General features: G+C 35.0%; 1 protein-coding gene across 1 annotated transcript; it reads right to left on the bottom strand.

The window, feature by feature from the left end:
• Positions 1-12630: 12630 nt before the first annotated feature.
• On the bottom strand, positions 12631-15053 carry LOC141693850 (dihydroneopterin aldolase 2-like). The gene is made up of 3 exons (XM_074499031.1): positions 14897-15053; positions 13657-13855; positions 12631-13021 (listed from the first exon to the last, which is right to left on the bottom strand). The coding sequence occupies exons 2-3, from the start codon at positions 13851-13853 to the stop codon at positions 12817-12819; spliced, it is 402 nt and encodes a 133-aa protein (XP_074355132.1). The 5' UTR covers positions 13854-13855; positions 14897-15053; the 3' UTR covers positions 12631-12816.
• Positions 15054-18847: the final 3794 nt, after the last annotated feature.

Genomic DNA, 18847 nt, shown 5'->3' with positions numbered 1-18847 from the left:
ATGCAGAGCTACACAAGATTCAGGAGAACTTTATCAAACAGGAACACATTTGGAAAATTGATAAGAAAAAGTTCTTCCAACCTACCATTGACAGGGTTGCTTATATTGAGAAAACTCAAGAGAAGCAACAAGCTCAGATTGATCAAATTCTGACAAATCAAGCTTCTCAGCAATCACAACTTACTGAAATCCAGACCTCAGTGGAACTACTTATCTCTCTTTTATTACCTGCTGATGCCAAAAAGGGGGAGAAGGTAATTAAGTCCAAATGCAAAACCAACAAGACACTGCAAGGAAAGGATGATGGAAAAGATGACCAAGGAAACTCTGGAATGGGTAGTGGTCAAAGTCAAGGTAGAAGATTTACATCAAGACAAGATAGTCACAGAATAAGTTCTGATACTGGGAAAAGAATAAGTTCTGCTGCTGGTACAAGGATAAGTTCAAATGAACTTCTAGATCTTGATGAGGAAATGTCAAGACAGTTATTTCTTCAAGAAAATCCAGGGATGGACTTGGAAAATTTAAAGGAAGAAGAAGCCAGACTTAAATCAGAGAAAGTCACATCTAAATCTGAAGCTTCTGGTAAAAAGTTACTTCCAAAACCTAAAGGCATTGTGATCAAAGAAAGGGTACATACTGAAGAAACTTTGGCTAGATCACAACCACAGATAGATCCAAGATCCAAGGGTAAAGAAAAGGTTGGTGAACCTATCAAGCCTTATGTACCTCCTGAGGAAGAAGAAATTACTGATGGAAAAGATGATCTTGTTCTGACTTCAAGAAAAGTTCTTAAAACAACCTCTGACATGGCTCAAGTTGTTCAGAGTCAAGGCATTGTGAGTTCTGATATTCAGAAGAAGCAAGTAACCTCTGACAGTGCTCAAGTTAACTTGATATCAGAAAATAGATCTAAAACACTCCTACCAGGATTCACTAAAGCAAAACAGACTCAATCTTTGAAGACTACTCCAAGTGGTTTTGAAGCAAGAGTAGTTACTGGAAAGGAAGTTAGAGATAAAACTGGATTGGGAAGTGTTGATGAAAGAAGAGTACACAACACTACCGCTGATCCAACTTCTTTGAGTGAACCAAGTATTGGAGCAACTCCTGAGAGATTGAATCAAGTAGAATCTGTACAGATGGTTTACCATACCTACTTGAAAGAATACATCATGTTGTATTTCATGACAGATGGTAGGGTTTATCATATAAGACAAAATGACATTCCTTTGAAGTATTTTGAAGAATTGGAGCATGTACTTTTCTTACTTCAAGTGGATGACAGAATAACAGAGACTGCTGCAAACTACTTAAAAGAACAGATTCAGAGACAGAAAAGGCTTTATTCTGTTATGTCTGACAGCAGATATGTTCCAAAGTACAGAGATCACAATGGGGATATTGTTGATATGAAGCCTAATACTGCACAGATCAGAACGTATCTTGGTATTAAGGGACTTGAATTCAATCTTGAATCTGACAAAGCTTATGTCATAAGACTAGACCAGGAGTTAAGGAAAGCAAAGATTAATGATCTCAGAGCTGCAATCTTTCAAACTGGTGAAGATACTGCAGAGCTTAAAGATGTTAAAAGGAGAATGATTGATGAACTAAGATATGCTGAGAAATGTTTGTTGAAGAACTATCTCAGAACAACTCCAGACATCAGAGAGATCAGAAAATGAAGAAGCCAAGTCGAAGATCTACAACTGTTTAAATTCTGATGTTTATACAGATTGAAGTTGTTATCAGAAGTTAAAATTGGTAAAACTTTAAGGACTGTAAGTTGTAGTTATCTAGTCTATTTCTCATGCATTTGTACTTAATGTTTTTGACATCATCAAATATCTGTTTAACTTGTATATTTTGTTAATTTACAAGTTGGGGGAGATTGTTAGATATATTTGATAATGTCATGGCTAATATGTCTTATGTTTAGCTTTCAGATCTTGTGTGAACAGGATAGATCAGTACTTAACTGGTGATCAGTACTTATACTGGAAGTCAGGACTTAAGAATATCAGTACTTATATTATCAGGAGATAATCATCAGAAAATAGATATCAAAACTTAAGTGTTGAAGGACGATCAGATAAGGACAGTAGCTGATTAAAGGAAAGAAGATAGAGATAAAACATAAGAAGAGATATGCATGAAGAAGGAATTCCGTGAAGAATGGAATACTTGGAATAGAAGATATCTGATTGATATATTTTAGGAAGCAGAATTATATTCCATATCAATTAGCGATTATCTTGTAACTGTGTAGTATATAAACACAGGCATAGGGTTTACACTAGAAGTGTTATCATATTCGAGAAGATTATTCATTGTAACCCTAGCAGCTCTCGTGATATTTGTTCATCACTGAGAGGTAACAGTTTCATATTGTAACAGAGTTTATTGTTTCAATTAAGTTTGTTACTCAAGTTCTTTAAGTTCGATTTGAGTGTACTATACACTGTATTCACCCCCCTCTACAGTGTGTGTGTGACCTAACAATTGGTATCAGAGCTTATCTGTTAACTTACATACAGTTAAAAATCCAAACACAATCATGTCGGACACAGAAACTCCAACTAAGCCTACCAAAACTGAGGAACCACCAAAGACACAAATTCAGAGTCGGTATGAGACCATCAGAGTCCCCATACTGAGACCATCTGAATATCCCATATGGAAGGTAAGGATGACCATGTTCCTGGAAGCAACAGATCCAGAATACCTGGATAGAATCAAGGAAGGTCCTCACAAACCAACCAAACTCGCAGTTGCAGTTGCAGGTGAAGCAGCAACGACCGTACCAAAGGAGAAGAGTGATTATACTGCTGAGGACATAACATCAATTGCTAAGGATGCTAAGGTACGACACTTACTGCATAGTGCCATTGACAATGTAATGTCAAATAGGGTAATCAACTGCAAGACTGCTAAGGAAATATGGGATGCTCTGGAAACAAGATGTCAGGGAACTGACACAATTAAGAAGAACAGAAAGACAATACTCACTCAAGAGTATGAACACTTTGACTCAAAGACTAATGAGTCATTGAATGATTTATATGATAGATTTGTCAAACTTTTGAATGATTTGTCATTGGTTGATAAAGAGTATAATCTTGAAGACTCAAACCTTAAGTTCCTGTTAGCTCTTCCTGAATGTTGGGATTTGAAGGCAACGACAATAAGAGACAACTACAATCTTGATGAAACAACTCTTGACGAAATCTATGGAATGCTCAAGACACACGAGCTGGAGATGGAACAAAGAAGCAAGAGGAAAGGAGGAAAGTCAAGGACAGTTGCTCTTAAGGCTGAAGAAGAATTCTCCAAAGTAGCTTCCCTAAAGAAAGACAAGGGTAAAGCTCTTTTCATAAAGTCTGATACTGAGTCATCAAGTTCTGAGAGTGATGATGACTCAGATTCTGAAAGCTTGCCTGAGACTGATGCTGATGAGGAGATGATGAAGCTGTGTGCTCTTATGGTGAAAGGAATCACAAAGATTGCATACAGGAAGTTCAGGAAGGGAAAGAAGGTTTCCAGGAAAAGCATAAGTTCTGATAAGAAGAATTTCAGAAGATCTGAAGGCAGAGGAGGAAAGTCTGACAGAGGAGATTACACCAATGTTAAATGCTATAACTGTGGTGAGAAAGGCCACATATCTCCTGACTGCAAGAAGGTAAAGGGTGACAAAGGCAAGGCTCTTGTCACAAAGCAGAAAAGCTGGACAGACACCTCAGACTCTGAAAGTGAAGAGAACTATGCATTAATGGCAAATGTTGATAAAGAAAGTGCTGAGAGCAGTTCTGAAGCTGCTGAAATTTTCTTGGACCGAACCGGACCGAAATTTTATTATAAACCGGACCGGACCGAACCGAAATAATTCGGTTCCGTCCGGTTTGGACCGAATGGACCGAATTTTTTGAAAAAAATAAAACTATATTAAAATTTTAAATCAAAAATTATAAAATCTAAAATATAATTAAAGTAAGATGATATGTAGAGTTCTAAGAGTGTATAAATATAATTATAAATTAAAATTTATGATTAAAATTTTTAAGATATATGTAAAAGATATAATATAAAATTATGATATTTATGATTTGGACTATTCGGTCTATTCGGTCCGGACCGAAATATTTTTTACAAGAACCGGACCGAACCGAATTTTATTTCGGTCTATTCGGTCTGGACCGAATAGACCGAATTTTCTGAAAAATCAGGACCGAACCGAACCGAATTAGCACGGTTCGGTTCGGTTTTTCGGTTTCGGTTCGGTTTTGCTCAGCCCTATGATTATGAAATTACCTACGAACAAAGAAATCATTTAGTCAGTAATGAATAATGATAATGGCACTGATCCTTAACCGGATGATAACAATATCATCCCAAGCGTGTCATCAAACGAAGTATTTCAAATAATCAACACTCTAAACAATTACTTGTTACAGTACGTGCAAAACATACGAAGAGTTATTTATGTTTTACATAACATGATGAGTTTGATTTTGGCTTTAGTAGAAAGAATAAACAAGCTACTAAATTTTTTATTTAAAAAAATGAATTTTGTATATATATATAGGCTCTGTTTGCCAATTAGCGATAACTGTTATTCGGAGCGGTTTGAATTAGCTATTTTAACTTGTTGATTGAGTAAATTATTTTGACTAGTGGTTTAAATTTAACTGTTTTGAACAAAATTATTTGGTTAATAGCCGTTTCAATTAGCTTTTTCTATACATTTGTCGAAAAAACTTCTTCAAGTAACTTTTTCAAAATTAGTTTTTTGGGATTAAAAAACTATTTCAAAAAGTTAATCACCAAACAATAATATTAAAGGTTTAAATCAGTCAAATGTCTCAAATCTATAATTATTTCAAAACGTTAATTTATTGCTAAAAAGTTAACTTCTAAAAATCACCATATAATTGTTACTTTACATATATTACTTGGGCTCTAGATGATTTTCTATATTATGTTTGTAGCTAGATTTTTTTTACAATATTGATCCAAATTAGGAGAGACGAAATTTATTATTTGAACGAGATTGTTACTTTATCAGATATTACCTAATCGATACGTAACCGTGTACAAAGTCAAAATTAGGCAACTAATGACAATGTCAAAAGATTTTGGTTTAGGATACGTACATTTAAATTTCAGTTGTACTCCCTCTGTCCATCCCAATTGTTATCATTTCTGGAAGAATGTCTGACACGTATTTTAAGATAAAGAGAAAGTGTAGTTTTTTAATTTTTTTTAAAAAAATTATTTTTCTGAATAAAAGTTTAAACATTCTATTTTATTCAGAAAAAGAAAATTTCTAATTTTTTTTACAAAACTACACTTTTTATTCATCTAAAAATATGTGTCAGACACTCTCTCAGAAACGATAACAATTGGGAGGGACGGAAGGAGTATATGTTATTATTAAGAAAACTATATTCTTTTGACTCTCGAGCAGTAGTTAATATCATTGATTTCATTTTTGATCCTGCTACTTAAAAGAAAAAAAGGAAGATTAGGGCATTCTATAGTTTAAATTTTGAAAGAGCGTGACACTGCTGTCAATGCAACATGCAACACTCGATCCATTACAAATTCAAAAATAATAAACAGTGCCAACTAGATAAACAATGCCCGTAAAGGTTCCTTCTACTGTGATGTGTTTGTAAATATCTTTCAACTCCTAAGAAAAAGAAAAAGAACATGAACTTCTTTTCAATTATTACAAAGAATGTCGCGAGTCTTGTCATCTGACATGGTTTGATTGTTAGTCATTTAAGTTTCGACAGTCTTTATCTGTCTTTCTCATTCTATCTTTTCATCACTAATTTTACCAATGGCCTCATCAAGCAATATCATTGATGCTATGAAGAATGTATCCATCAACGATGAAGAGGAAGGTGTTCTCGCCATAGATGGAGCGGAAGTAGGTGATAATATTCTGTGAGGCCTTTTAGATTCGAGAACGCATGGTTGCGGGTACCGATGTGCAGACAAATTGTGGAGGAAGCCTGAAATAATAATACCAGCATGCAGTTCTTTGACAAAATAGCTATATGCTATGATAGTTTAATGTCTTGAGGTCAGGATATCACTGGTAGTTTTAAGAAGAGGATCAATCATAGCAAGCATATTTTGAAGACTCTTAAAGGGTGTAGGGACCCTAATTCAATCGAGATGTGTAGGGAGGAAAAGGCAAAGTTGGCAGAGGTGTATGTTCAACATGAGGTTTTTTGGCGTCAAAGATCGAAGCAACTATGGCTTCGAGAAGGAGATCAAAACAGTAGATTTTTTCATAATGCCACGAAGAAACAAAGAAGAGTTAATCATATCTCGTCTCCGTTGAACGATGCTGGAAGTAGGGTGGTTTGAGGAGAGGGTTTGGAGGATACCATGATAAAGTGCTTCTCTATTTTATTTAAAGCCTCCAATACAGAATGGAGCGAGGTTACAAACTGCATTTTGAAGAATGTGAGTCAGGAGCAAAATAAGATGATGCTGGCTCCTATCGAAGATGAAGAAGTGAAACAAGCTTTGTTTAACATGCATCCCGACAAGTCTCCTGGTCCGGATGGGATGAGCCCGAGGTTCTACTAAAATTTTTGGAATATAGTAGGGGGCGATGTAATCCAGATGGTTAAGCAGTTCTTTGACGATGGGGTTTTATCTTCTCAGTTGATGAGCACTAATATAGTGTTAGTCCCAAAGAAAAACTCTCCTCAACGTATGGCTGATCTTCGCCCAATCTCGCTGTGCAATGTCGTGTATAAAGTCATCTCTAAAGTCTTGGCCAATAGAGTTAAATCAGTTCTTGACGGTATCATCTCCCCTACTCAGAGTGCATTTATCCCAGGCCGTTTAATCACGGATAATATCATGGTGGCTCACGAGGTTATGCACTTTATGAAACGTAAAACAACTGGAAAGGAGGGATGGATGGCTTTGAAACTCGACATGAGTAAAGCCTACGATCGCGTAGAGTGGGGATTCTTGGAAGCTGTTCTGGTGAAAATGGGGTTTGATCAGAAGTTGATTAAATTATTCATGTCTTGTGTTGTCTCTGCCAACTACCAGATTACGCATGCAGGAAGAACTTTTGGTTCTATAATCCCTCAAAGAGGCATCCGTCAGGGGGATCCATTATCCTCATACCTATTTCTGATTTGTATTGAAGGATTTACTGTGCTGATCCATGACTATGAAAGAAGACAGCTGATTACAAGTATTAGAGTTGCTCGTAATGCTCCAGCTATATCGCACATATTTTTTGCGGACGATAGTTTTATTTTCTGCAAAGCCACGTCTCAGAGTGCGGAGTATGTACTGCAATTGTTAAAGCTATTTGAAAAGGCGTCAGGTCAACAGATAAATGTGGATAAATCATCTGTAATATTCAGCAGAAATACCAATAGAGAGGTGAAGGATAGTTTGTTGCAGTAGTTACATTTCAAGGAGACAGGAGAAGACAGCCTTTACCTAGGTCTGCCAAGTATGATGCATAGGAAAAAATCTGCTATGTTTGGTTTTATAAAGAATAGGTTGCACGATAAAATCCAAAGGTGGGATAAAATAACACTGTCCAAGGGAGATAAAGAAGTATTACTAAAAACGGTGGCTCAGACTATTCCCAATCATGCAATGAGTGTTTTTTTGTTTCCCATTGAACTTTGTCAAGATATTGAACGTATGATGTGAAAATTCTGGTGACGCTCTAATGTGAATAAAGAAAAGTCTATACATTGGATGAGCTGGGATAACATGAGTAAAAAGAAGAGTTCTGGATGGCTGGATTTTCGTTGTATTTGTGATTTTAATCTAGCACTTCTTGGGAAGCAGAGTTGGCGTATGATCAGTCACCCTGATTTGCTGGTTAGCAGAATCTTTAAGGCAAGATATTTCCCAAATGATTCGTTCCTGAGTGCTAAGTAAGGGGGAAATTCGAGCTATATTTGGCGAAGTATTCTGGAAACTCAATCTCTATTGAAGCAGGGTTTGGTCTGTCGAGTAGGAGGAGGAGACAATGTCTTTATTCTAAATGAGCCGTGGCTTCCAGACGCTAACAATCCCTATGTTTGCACAACAAAGGATGTTCTGAAAAATACTCGAGTCTCATCGTTATTGAATTCGTCAGAGAATCAGTGGAATCATGAGCTCATTCTGAGTTTGTTTGAAGCTAGAGATGCAGAGTTAATTCTGGCAATTCCAGTAAATACGGATGAAAGGGACTCTTGGTATTGGAAATTTGAAAAGCTTGGAGGATACTCAGTCAAAAGTGCGTATGGCTGCATTTGAGAGATGAAGGAGAACAATAGAAATCAGAATAATTTTGGCTTTTGGAAACAGCTTTGGAACTTAAAGATACCTCCGAAGGTAAAACATTTCATATGGAGAGCTTTCTCAGGAAGTCTACCAACCAAAGACAATCTTAGAGTTAAAAGGGTCGAAGTGAATGCCTGGTGCCCAGTTTGTCAGAGGGAAGCTGAAACAACAGTTCATACGCTGGTGACTTGTCCTTTTGCTGTTGAATGTTGGAATTTATCGGGTGTTGCAGTAGTAAGGGACCAGTTCCAGACACTTACAGATTGGTTTCAGCTGCTCACGCATCAGTGCAGAAGGAATGAACTGCAGTTAGTTGTAGTGTTATGTTGGATGATCTGGAAAAATCGTAATGACCTCGTATGGAATCAACGTAGCCTGGGGGAAAGTCAAGTAGTAGAATCAGCAAAATCTGTCCTTGATCAATGGAAGCGTGTTCAAGATAAATCATTTAACAATTTTCTGGGTTTTATGACTCCGGAAGATGGTCATGAACACTGGCAAGCACCTCAGAACAATAGAATCAAGGTAAATACTGACGCTGCTATTTTCGAACATTTTTCTTGCTATAGTCATGCGTTCGTGGTTAGAAATCAGCAAGGGCAGTTGGTTGAGGTTCAGTCTAAGTGTAGGGAAGGAAAAATCTCGCCTGAGTTAGCAGAAGCTATAGGCATTCGCGAAGCCTTAAGCTGGATTAAAGCAAATCAGTACGATGGAGTAGAGCTGGAGACAGATTGTTTGCAGGTGATCCAAGCTATTCGATCATCGTTTATCAGTCTCTCCTATTTGGGAAGGGTAGTTGAAGAGTGTCGTGTTTTGTGGAAGAGTTTCAAAAACCGTAATGTACTTATTAGATTTGTGAATCGTTCAGCGAATAGAGTATCTCATTTCCTAGCGAGGTATAGTTGTTCCATAGCTGACCGTATTTGGAGGATGGGTGATGTGCATCCCGAGTTTCAACATGTATTGTTAAATGATTTGAGAAGTTAATGAAATTGTTTTTCTTTGGTGGCAAAATTTTTTTACAAAGAATGTCACATTTTTGTGTTATAATTAAGGAACAGCTCTCTAACTCAAAATAAAATATAAAATTTTATATATTTTCTTGAAAGAAAATATAAGGTCTAATGTGTGTCTAAAAGCACACAGCAACGCACAGGTATATTTAATTAATATTTTAATTGTAAACAGTAAACGAATAATCATAAGCCGTAAATGATTTATTTCTGTGTAAGTTTCCGTAAATAGTTTGAATAATGTTGCATTCTTTCCGCGGATGTCTGGCTGGAACATAAACTGTGAGTAATTTGTAGCCCCTACTTGTCTCCTTCTGCATCCGCATCAACACGTTGGAACGTGTTCTGTTTCGGTGTTTCTCTCTAATCAAATCATTCAATTATTTTGTTTTCTTTGTATGCATATTATACATATACACAGACATCAAATATATCCATGACTTTTATTCTCAACAAAATATACTTTATTCGGCAGAACCAAATTTTTATCCTAAAGTATTATTGTATTTCTTTAATATTAATTAATAAAACCCTATATATACATTATTAGTAGTACTAGAATATTTTTTAAAAATAGAAACGTATTATAAAATTAAGCCAAAGTTTAGTTAAAATCACCGAATTTTGGTCATATTTAATTAAAATCAAAGAAAAATAAATTTCAATTACAAAATTGTTGGTAAAATCTAGTATTTACATAAGTTTAATACAATTTATAAGTAACTATGAAACACCTAAAAGAAATCAAACTTATACAATAATATATGCGGCAAAAAACAGAGTCGGGCTTCTGTAACACCTAACACAGGGCGGTGAAAGTTAACTTGAAAATAACTTCAATCATATTTATTCCATAAAACAAAGAATCTTCCGGTTCATTTGTAGATTCGTGGTTATGGTTATTTCAAATACTGGATTTAATCCTCGATTATGCCAACAAATAATGAGAGTTAATAAAAATAAATATTTATTTATAAGACTACACACAACCATATTTGTTAAAAAAATGTTGAGAGAAACACTAGTAAAAGAATCCTAATGTCATATGTCATGTGTGGTGTCCAGTCTTGGTGGGGAAGAGACAAGTAGACAAGTATCATATTTTGGAGCAAGTACATGGACATATATATTCTTGATTAAAATGCATATGCAACCGTTAAATAAACTTTTTAATATTGTAACATGGCGCCATCCTGTAATTTTATATTATTTTCATGGTATTTTAAATTTTTTATATTATTTTGTAAAAAGATAATTTTAGTTTTTAAAATGTCTCTTGTACACGTAGATTTCGTTTAATATAAATACATCCTCATTTTTATTAAATTATATACATAAATACTCTCATTAAATGTATTAAGTCTATTTTTTTTATTAATTAAACCCATTTTACATGTTTACCACTAGTTTGACGGTATTTTCTGTTTTTTGACCGATTGATCCTGCTGCCTAAATACGCATAGGACTGCCTAGATCCAATTAATCAACATTTTTAGGAGAAAATATTTTTTTTGCCTGATTTTCCGTAAAACTTAAACATTTTTACTCTATGATTGTCCGCTGTGACATTAAATAATCTTTTTTTCTCAAACCGTGACATTAAATAATCAAAATAGGGTTAAATATCAAAATGGTCACTCAGCTGAAAGTCATATATCAGTTTAATCATCAAACTTAATGGGGTATCATTTGGATCACTAAAATAATAATAAATATCAAACACATACCTCAAAATATGTGCTCGAGAATTAAAATTTATTTTATGGAGTTCTAAACATTTTTTTTAAATATTATTACAACCAAATGAAAAGTTATGAATTCATAGTATTTTAGATGATTTTTTAAGATTTTTAAAAATTTATCTACTAATTATTTTTATTTAAATAAAGCAAATGACTACAAAATTAAAAATAAATAGTAGATAAACTTTAAAAAGTCTTATTATATTATAGAAAATACTAGAATTCATACATTTTCATTTGGTTGTAATAGGATTCAAGAAAAATATATAGAACTCCATAAAATAAATTTTAATTCTCGAGCACATATTTTGAGGTATGTGTATGATATTTATTATGACTTTAGTGATTCAAATGATACCCCGTTAACTTTGATGATTAAACTGATATATGACCTTCAGTTGAGTGACAATTTTGATATTTAACCCAATCAAAATATCAAGGTTTCCCATTATTACCTTAAAAATGAGCTTATCAACATACTCTTAGTGTCAATTTCTACTGTATTTGTTTAAGGATTTTTCTAGCGCGTAATCATGATCACGCTAATATGCTGCTCCCTCCGTCCCGGTACACAAATGGTTTGGGCACGGAGGACAAGAAACAAAATAAAATAATATTAGTTTTGTTAAGACAGTGGGATGAGAGAGGAAGAAAAAGTGTAATTTAGTGAAAAAAGTATAAAGTTGGTGAAAGTGGTGGGACCATTCAATATTATGAATAAAATGAGTGTAGTGGGAGAAAGTAGTGGGTGTAGTTGATTTTTATATTATAAAATTTTTACTATTTTTGTTAAGTTTGAAATGTATAGAATTAAATGGGACATTCAAAAAAGAAAAGTGTATAGAAATGAACGGAATATAGGGAATAATATTTAGTGTGATGAATTGCCCAGAAAATATAAGTGGAAAGGTCTTTAATAATGATTGACCCGTATATGCACAAAAATCTTCACTCATAAAATTTTTACAACTTATCAAAAACACTTTTTTGCCCTAGACAAACCTTAGTTTAATGCTGTTTAGGTTGCATCTTTACGCCATATAGTTAAGGTCTAAAATCATGATAATTACTTTGTTCAATAATAAAGTGCCGAGTCGAAATCACTGCAGACTCTCTAGTGCGATTAAAATAGCCCACCTGCATTTAGTATCTGTCAGGGCATATGGATAAGATGCTTATTAATAATGACCCACAAATCTCTTTCTCATGGCATTCCTCATTAGTAATTGGATGCAAGTCCACACCAATATCTACCACACTAATGTCAATTATGTGTATTCAAGAACTTGCCGATTGTCGAATACTAATGGTTTTGGAAAACCAACATTTTAACACACATTACATATTCTTTCGTTTTGAAATTAAGATATGCTCTAGGGAAACTTAAACAAGTCCAAAAAATTAAATCAAGCGTCGACAAGTAGACCAGTAAGGTTAGACCAGGTCGAATAATCTGGAGCAAGTTCTGATTCCGGGCAATGTATAATAGTGACAGGGTCCAAAGATGCATTCATTCACTACTGATCTTCTCTGATATCCAGTTCTAATTATCACTAGTGAAGCACAGAACCATGTCATTGCGGTGTATGTGTATCAAGATAGCGATGTACATTCTCAAAAAATCCAATGAAACAAAAGCTACATAATTTGCCGATTTCAACACATCCAATGAAACAAGTTACATAACTTTTACACAACAAAAAGTACCGAGTACATCCAGTTGCAGCAAAAGTTTATTTTGGCCCGTCAATACTTCTGTATCTGGTAATCTCAACACCCAAAAAGTCAATATGACCAGGTACTGAGACGTGAGGTTTCTGAACCTGCACGCGGACTGCAGATATCCGTGAGTGCTTGGTTAGAGTAGCTGATGCAATGAGTTGAGCTACTGTTTCCAAGAGATTTTGAGGTGTTCCCTCCACAATTTCTTTAACGATGCTGTGATTCATAAAAAATTTAAACATATCTCAGTGATGACGTGCACTACTCAAATGAAGATAATTCTTCTCTTCCTTGTGATTTTTTTTTTCCAACCAAGTGGAGCAGGGATAAAGCAAAACTAAATTACTGTAAACCAAACAAATTAAGGTTGCACAAACAGAAAGGTAGATCGTATTAGAGGATAGATTTAAACAGATCTTAGGTTACATATTTCACAACCTTTCATAATCAGCAAAATTACTCAGATAAGCTGTAAGAGTCTAGCCACTTTAGATAATAAGATGACAAAGGTGCATACAGATCACATATACTTGTCTTTAAAAGGGGAAAACTGGCTAAAAACCTCTACTCTTTTTCATGCAATCTGTGCAAGATCAATTCAACAATGGTTATCCACAATATTTGGGGCAAGCTGACAATGTTCTCATATTCAAACTTAAAGATTGCCTCAATAAGAAAGTTCACACGGATGATTATAATAAAAGATGCCCACCCAATATAAGTATATCCCAATGCTCAATGCAGCAGAAACAAATCTGTCAAATTTCAAGCGATATAGTGAAACTCAAAACGGGAGTCAAGCAGCTATAAAAGTTCATTTCATAATAGACAAGCACATGTTGCATCCTTACCGATATATATCAGTATAACTGATGGTATCCTCCAAGCAGTCAGATATACCAGCTGGTCGAAGATCCATCCAAGCATCTATATCGATCACGAATTTCTGACCAAGTCTTTTTTCTTCTTCCTTCACCCCATGGTAGCCATGAAACTTAAGGCCTCTCAATACAAGTTTATCTCCCTTCATTTCTCCATCATTAGCCATAGCTGCGAAAGAGTAATAATTACTATTTTTATAACCTAAAGATAGCCAACAGAATGTGTTTGTCCCAAAATTCATTTTTTTTGTTAATATAACAAAAGTATAAATGTATCTACATTATCATCAAGAATCAGCGTGAACTTGAGTAGATAAAACTACGCAAAACTAGTTATTAAACAATAATTCTAATCAAACTGAAATGAAGTGTAAACCGACCAGGCGAACGACTACATAGAAGAAAACTTCAAAAAAAATTGAGATATTGCAAGCAGTATTAATCTTGGTACTTCTTGTGTTGCAATCTGGAATATTATTTGTGTCGAGCTCCTTAAAGAACACATTGGGAACCAAAAGATTATGAGATCATATGTCACCTTCAAGTTGTTTCTCTTAAACAAGTCCAGGCTTTATCATGTTTTGTCATAATTTTTATACTGAAATATCAACATATAGATGTATCCATATGCAACCTTTTGCCAAATTTCTATCAAGATGTCAAGAATCATCATATCCGCACAGGAAAAAATATAACAGGTTATTCTAATCCTGATTAAATGGAAGCCAAGTGAGAACATGATTTTTAAGTAAACTTTCTTAGCTCAACACTCATTCACACGTGATTTGATCAGTTAAGTCATTCTCGACATCTCTTGATGTTCATAAGGAATCTAATTTCTCCATAATCTAATAGGTAGAATTTCAAATATTGTGTCAAAACTTGGTGTTAAGTGATAAGTTATCCTAAAACCTCAAGGTGTTAGGAAGCGGATCATATCTTGTATCATATCACTAACACTTATACTTCTGCCTACAAGTTTACAGTTGAGGCGAAACCAATCAGTCGATAGATTTCGCCACAAGGCCTTTAACATACAATTAAAAAGGCCTTAATTAAAACACCCTAATTCATGGTCAGACTTGCATACTTAAAAGTCAAACACCAGATTGCATAAGTGGCTAAATAATTAGTAATTACATCCCAGTTATTAATACAGATAATAATAAACAGCTGGTAGGAAAAAAAAACAGATAAAAATGAATCTTACCAAATGAAGAAAATGCAAAGAGTTGTGTAGGAGGAACCGAGGAGAAAATGTACAGATGGGATAATCTTGTGTTTCTTTTTTAAAGTGCAAAAAGGGCTTAAGAGTTTCTTTGGACCATGGGGCCTGAAGCAAATGTTTGTACAGGTAAATGAATACTGGGCCTCATTATCACATTCACCCTACAATTACAATTTACAAGTATGCGATTCTGTTCAATAATAATATGGAGTTGCGGAAGAAATAACAAAATACATTGAGGTATTAATGAAATTCTGTTTAAGCCATTCCTTGAATGACAAAATTTTCTCAGTTTTCTTAATTTAGCTGTATTTCGTTTTCATGTACCAGAAAAAAACCGTTTTATGAGTTTACTTGCGAACCTTTTCTTGGATATTATAATTATTTAATAAAAAAATTTGGTGTTAAAATTCAACTTATATATAAATCTAAGTTTACAGTTTTATTCATATTCAACTTATATACAAAATAAATTAAAATTAAACGGAACTAATTTTAGAATGAACACCGAACTCGTTTGAGCGAATTGGCTCCTTTAATCAGAAATGTATGAACAGAATGTGATTGCCAAAATTGGTACAGTAGTTAATAAATTATATTAAACATGAGTTTATGTAGTGTTTGTTTATAAGCCCACATTAATCACTAATTTTTATAAATCAAAAATATTATTTTTCATCAATATTTATAATTGAAAAATTAATCAAATTTATTATATAATGCTCATAAACACATCACCGAAAACCCGATTAATTATTATGAACTCAATTTTCGTACAAGTTCATATGGAATTAGTGGATGTCTTTGTCAGAGAATATTACCCAACCAATTTACATGGCTGTAGTTATTGTTTGTCAGCATACATATGTTTTTTTTTTGTTGGGGGGTTAATTTCAATGCCGTTGTCTTCCATTTCTCGAAAAGACAAACCAACCCCCCCTTTCTCCTTTTGCTTGGAAACAGGCATTCCCCTGATACTGACCTGACCTTAGCTGGAATTATTCGAGAAATGTCTGATTTCATAAACCCAAAAACGCACTTTACACACCATTTCTAAAGGATTGAATTATGCACCATTGCACTCACCAACGTACTCTTACTTCTACAATTATTACGTCACCATATATAAATAAAGCCTTTTCACTTGATTTCTGTATAATATTTCATTTTCACGTGATTACATGTTGCTTTGTTCAGATAAAATTATCGGTTTAATGTATAAGATACTCCCTCACATTTAACTTTGACTCAGTCAAATTAATTAAAGTTTGACAGAAGTTTATTAATATTTTATAATTGAACAAAATAAAAAAAATTACATCACCGAAAAATATATTTAATCTACTTTAATATATAATATTTAGTTTTTTAAAATAATAAAAGAGTAATGTTTAATATTTAGTCAAAAAACGGGTCAATTTGACTTCTATAAAAGAAAACGTGATAAGTAAAATGAAATGAAGGGAGTACTGTATATTGAGAGTATTATTCTAATAATAATTTTAGAGGTCCCAATTTGATACCAAAATAAATTCCAAATATTAGTGTGCTTAGCTACAAATAAATTAATAACAGTGAATACCCTGGGGTGCGGTCACGTAAATTCTACCCATAAAATACCCAAATAGCCAAGTAACCGATGTGATATCACTGTTTTTTTTGAAAATGACAGACTTCTTTCATTCATTAGAATAATCCACCATAATAGTCTCCAACAAAAACATCGGAGGAAACGTAAATACATGATAGCAATTTGCTGAACAAGGATATATAGCTAGCTTATGAGCTATCTTGTTAGCTTGTTTGCGAACATACGACACACTAAAACCCGGATTAGCTTGAAGAAGCTCTTTGCAATGATCCACTATATGGCCAACCTCAAGAAGATATCGTTTCTTTCCTTCTATAGCCCTAGTTGTTAATAATGAATCAGTTTCAGTGACATCATGCTCAACCCCTCTCTGTGCAACCCATGACAGAGCCTCCTTTACGCCTATACACTCAGCTTCAAGAACCGTAGTAGGAGAAGGAAAAGACATAACCTTAGCTTCAACAAACATACCTCTATGATCTCTCATAACCAGTCATATCGAATACACCTCCGGTTGCAGGCCGACAGATGCATCTACATTCACTTTAACCTTGCCGAGAGGAGGAGGGCACCATCTACGTTCCACCAAACTATTGACAACACTCCTACCATTAGTACTAATCTGTTCCTTCTTTCTTGCCATTCTCCATACGTGGACATTTCTAAAACTGAGCTCCATAGCTACATCTGTTGTTACTAGCTTATCCTCCCGGACCTTTTTATTCCTCCAAAACCATATTCCCCACAAGACAATAGCCACTTTGATGCACTAATCATGATTCGATGTCTCTAGCTTGTTTAAAAGCCACTCCGGTGCAGAGAAGACTTGAGACATATCCAAATCAAGACCCACAGCCTGCCAACATTTCTTCGCGAAGGTGCAATCGAAAAAAACATGAAGCAGATGCTCCACATCCACATTACAAAAAGGGCACATAATGGTAACAGAAATACCTTTATGTCGGAGGCAATTCCTAACCGGAAGATTATTCCTGCAAACTCTCCAGAGGAAAATCGTCAACTTATGCGGTATGTTTAGCCTCCACAACTTCTTCCAGCTACCAGAGACTGTGCAACCAGAGTTTCTCATGTATTGATTCTGCCAACAGTAATAGCCAGTCTTCACATCATAAATCCCATCAGTAGACATGGCCCAAACTACTCTATCTTCCAGGCACATAGGTTGCCAGAATAGTTTTTGCATCATCAACAGTAAATAACTCCCAGACTTTGCCTTCATCCCATGTTTTAGTGCCTGGATAAAATAACGTCGACACAAGTTCACTTCTCCCTTCATATTGTGAATGATTTTCCACTTTAAAATCTCGCCCATTAGGCAACCAAGGATTCTTAGCTGCAATAATCTGTTACCCGTCGCCAACCACCCATCTAAAACCCTTTGCCAGTATCTCATTTGCCTGCCAGAGCCCTTGCCAAATGAAGCTTGAACCTTGTCCTTTAGTTGCATTCAAAATGTTTACATCTGGAAAGTATTGTGCTCGAAGGATACGAGACACAAGCAGCTCAGGTTGTTCAATGCATTTCCACACTTGCTTCCCTAACAAAGCTACATTGAAACCATACAGATTCTTAAAACCCATACCACCCCTTCCTTTTGACATGCACATACCCTCCCAAGACAGCCAACTCACCCCCTTTCTCTGTGAGGAACTCGACTTCCACCAATACCCATTAAACAGTCGTTCAATCTCCTGAGATAGAGATTTAGGGAGCAAGAAACACAACATACTGTACGCCGGGATTGTTTGAGCCATATTTTTAATTAGAGTCGACTTACCAGCTCTTGAGATTTGTTTTGCAAACCAACCTTGAATATGTTTCGTAACCCTTTCTTTCACATAACCGAAAACCCTCTTCTTTGAACGCCCTACCAGTGATGGGAGACCCAGGTAATCATTATTTGAGATGTCATTATGTACTCCTAATACTGCAGAGAGTCGAGCTTGCTTGTCCCTTCTAATATTCGAAATAAACAGAATACCTGATTTCTGATAGTTGATTTGTTGGCCTGACATACCAGCATACTCTTTCAGTATCTCTTTAACACACGAGGCTTCCTCAACCGTAGCCTTAAAGAACAAAAACGAGTCATCAACAAACAATAGATGGGTTACCATCGGAGCACGTGAATTGATTTTGCAACCATGAATTCTACCTTCCCTTTCTGCATGGTCTAGAAGGTTTGATAATCCCTCCATACAAAGTAAGAATAAATATGGTGAGAGAGGATCGCCCTGACGTAACCCTCCCTTCGGATAAATAGGACCTACCATTGCTCCACTAAAACTAATATCATATGATACTGTGGTTACGCACCTCAT

This window comes from Apium graveolens, chromosome 10 (genome assembly GCF_009905375.1).
Source record: "Apium graveolens cultivar Ventura chromosome 10, ASM990537v1, whole genome shotgun sequence".
Taxonomy (NCBI): domain Eukaryota; kingdom Viridiplantae; phylum Streptophyta; class Magnoliopsida; order Apiales; family Apiaceae; genus Apium; species Apium graveolens.
The sequence above is the reverse complement of the archived record's forward strand: the minus strand, read 5'-3'. Positions and strand labels throughout refer to the sequence as shown.

Excerpts from the sequence above, each read along its gene's own strand:
- LOC141693850 (XM_074499031.1), bottom strand. The coding sequence starts at position 13,853 with ATGGCTAATGATGGAGAAATGAAGGGAGATAAACTTGTATTGAGAGGC. Across the intron at positions 13,022-13,656 it reads AGTTATACTGATATATATCG|CATCGTTAAAGAAATTGTGG; the intron begins GTAAGGATGCAA and ends TATGAATCACAG.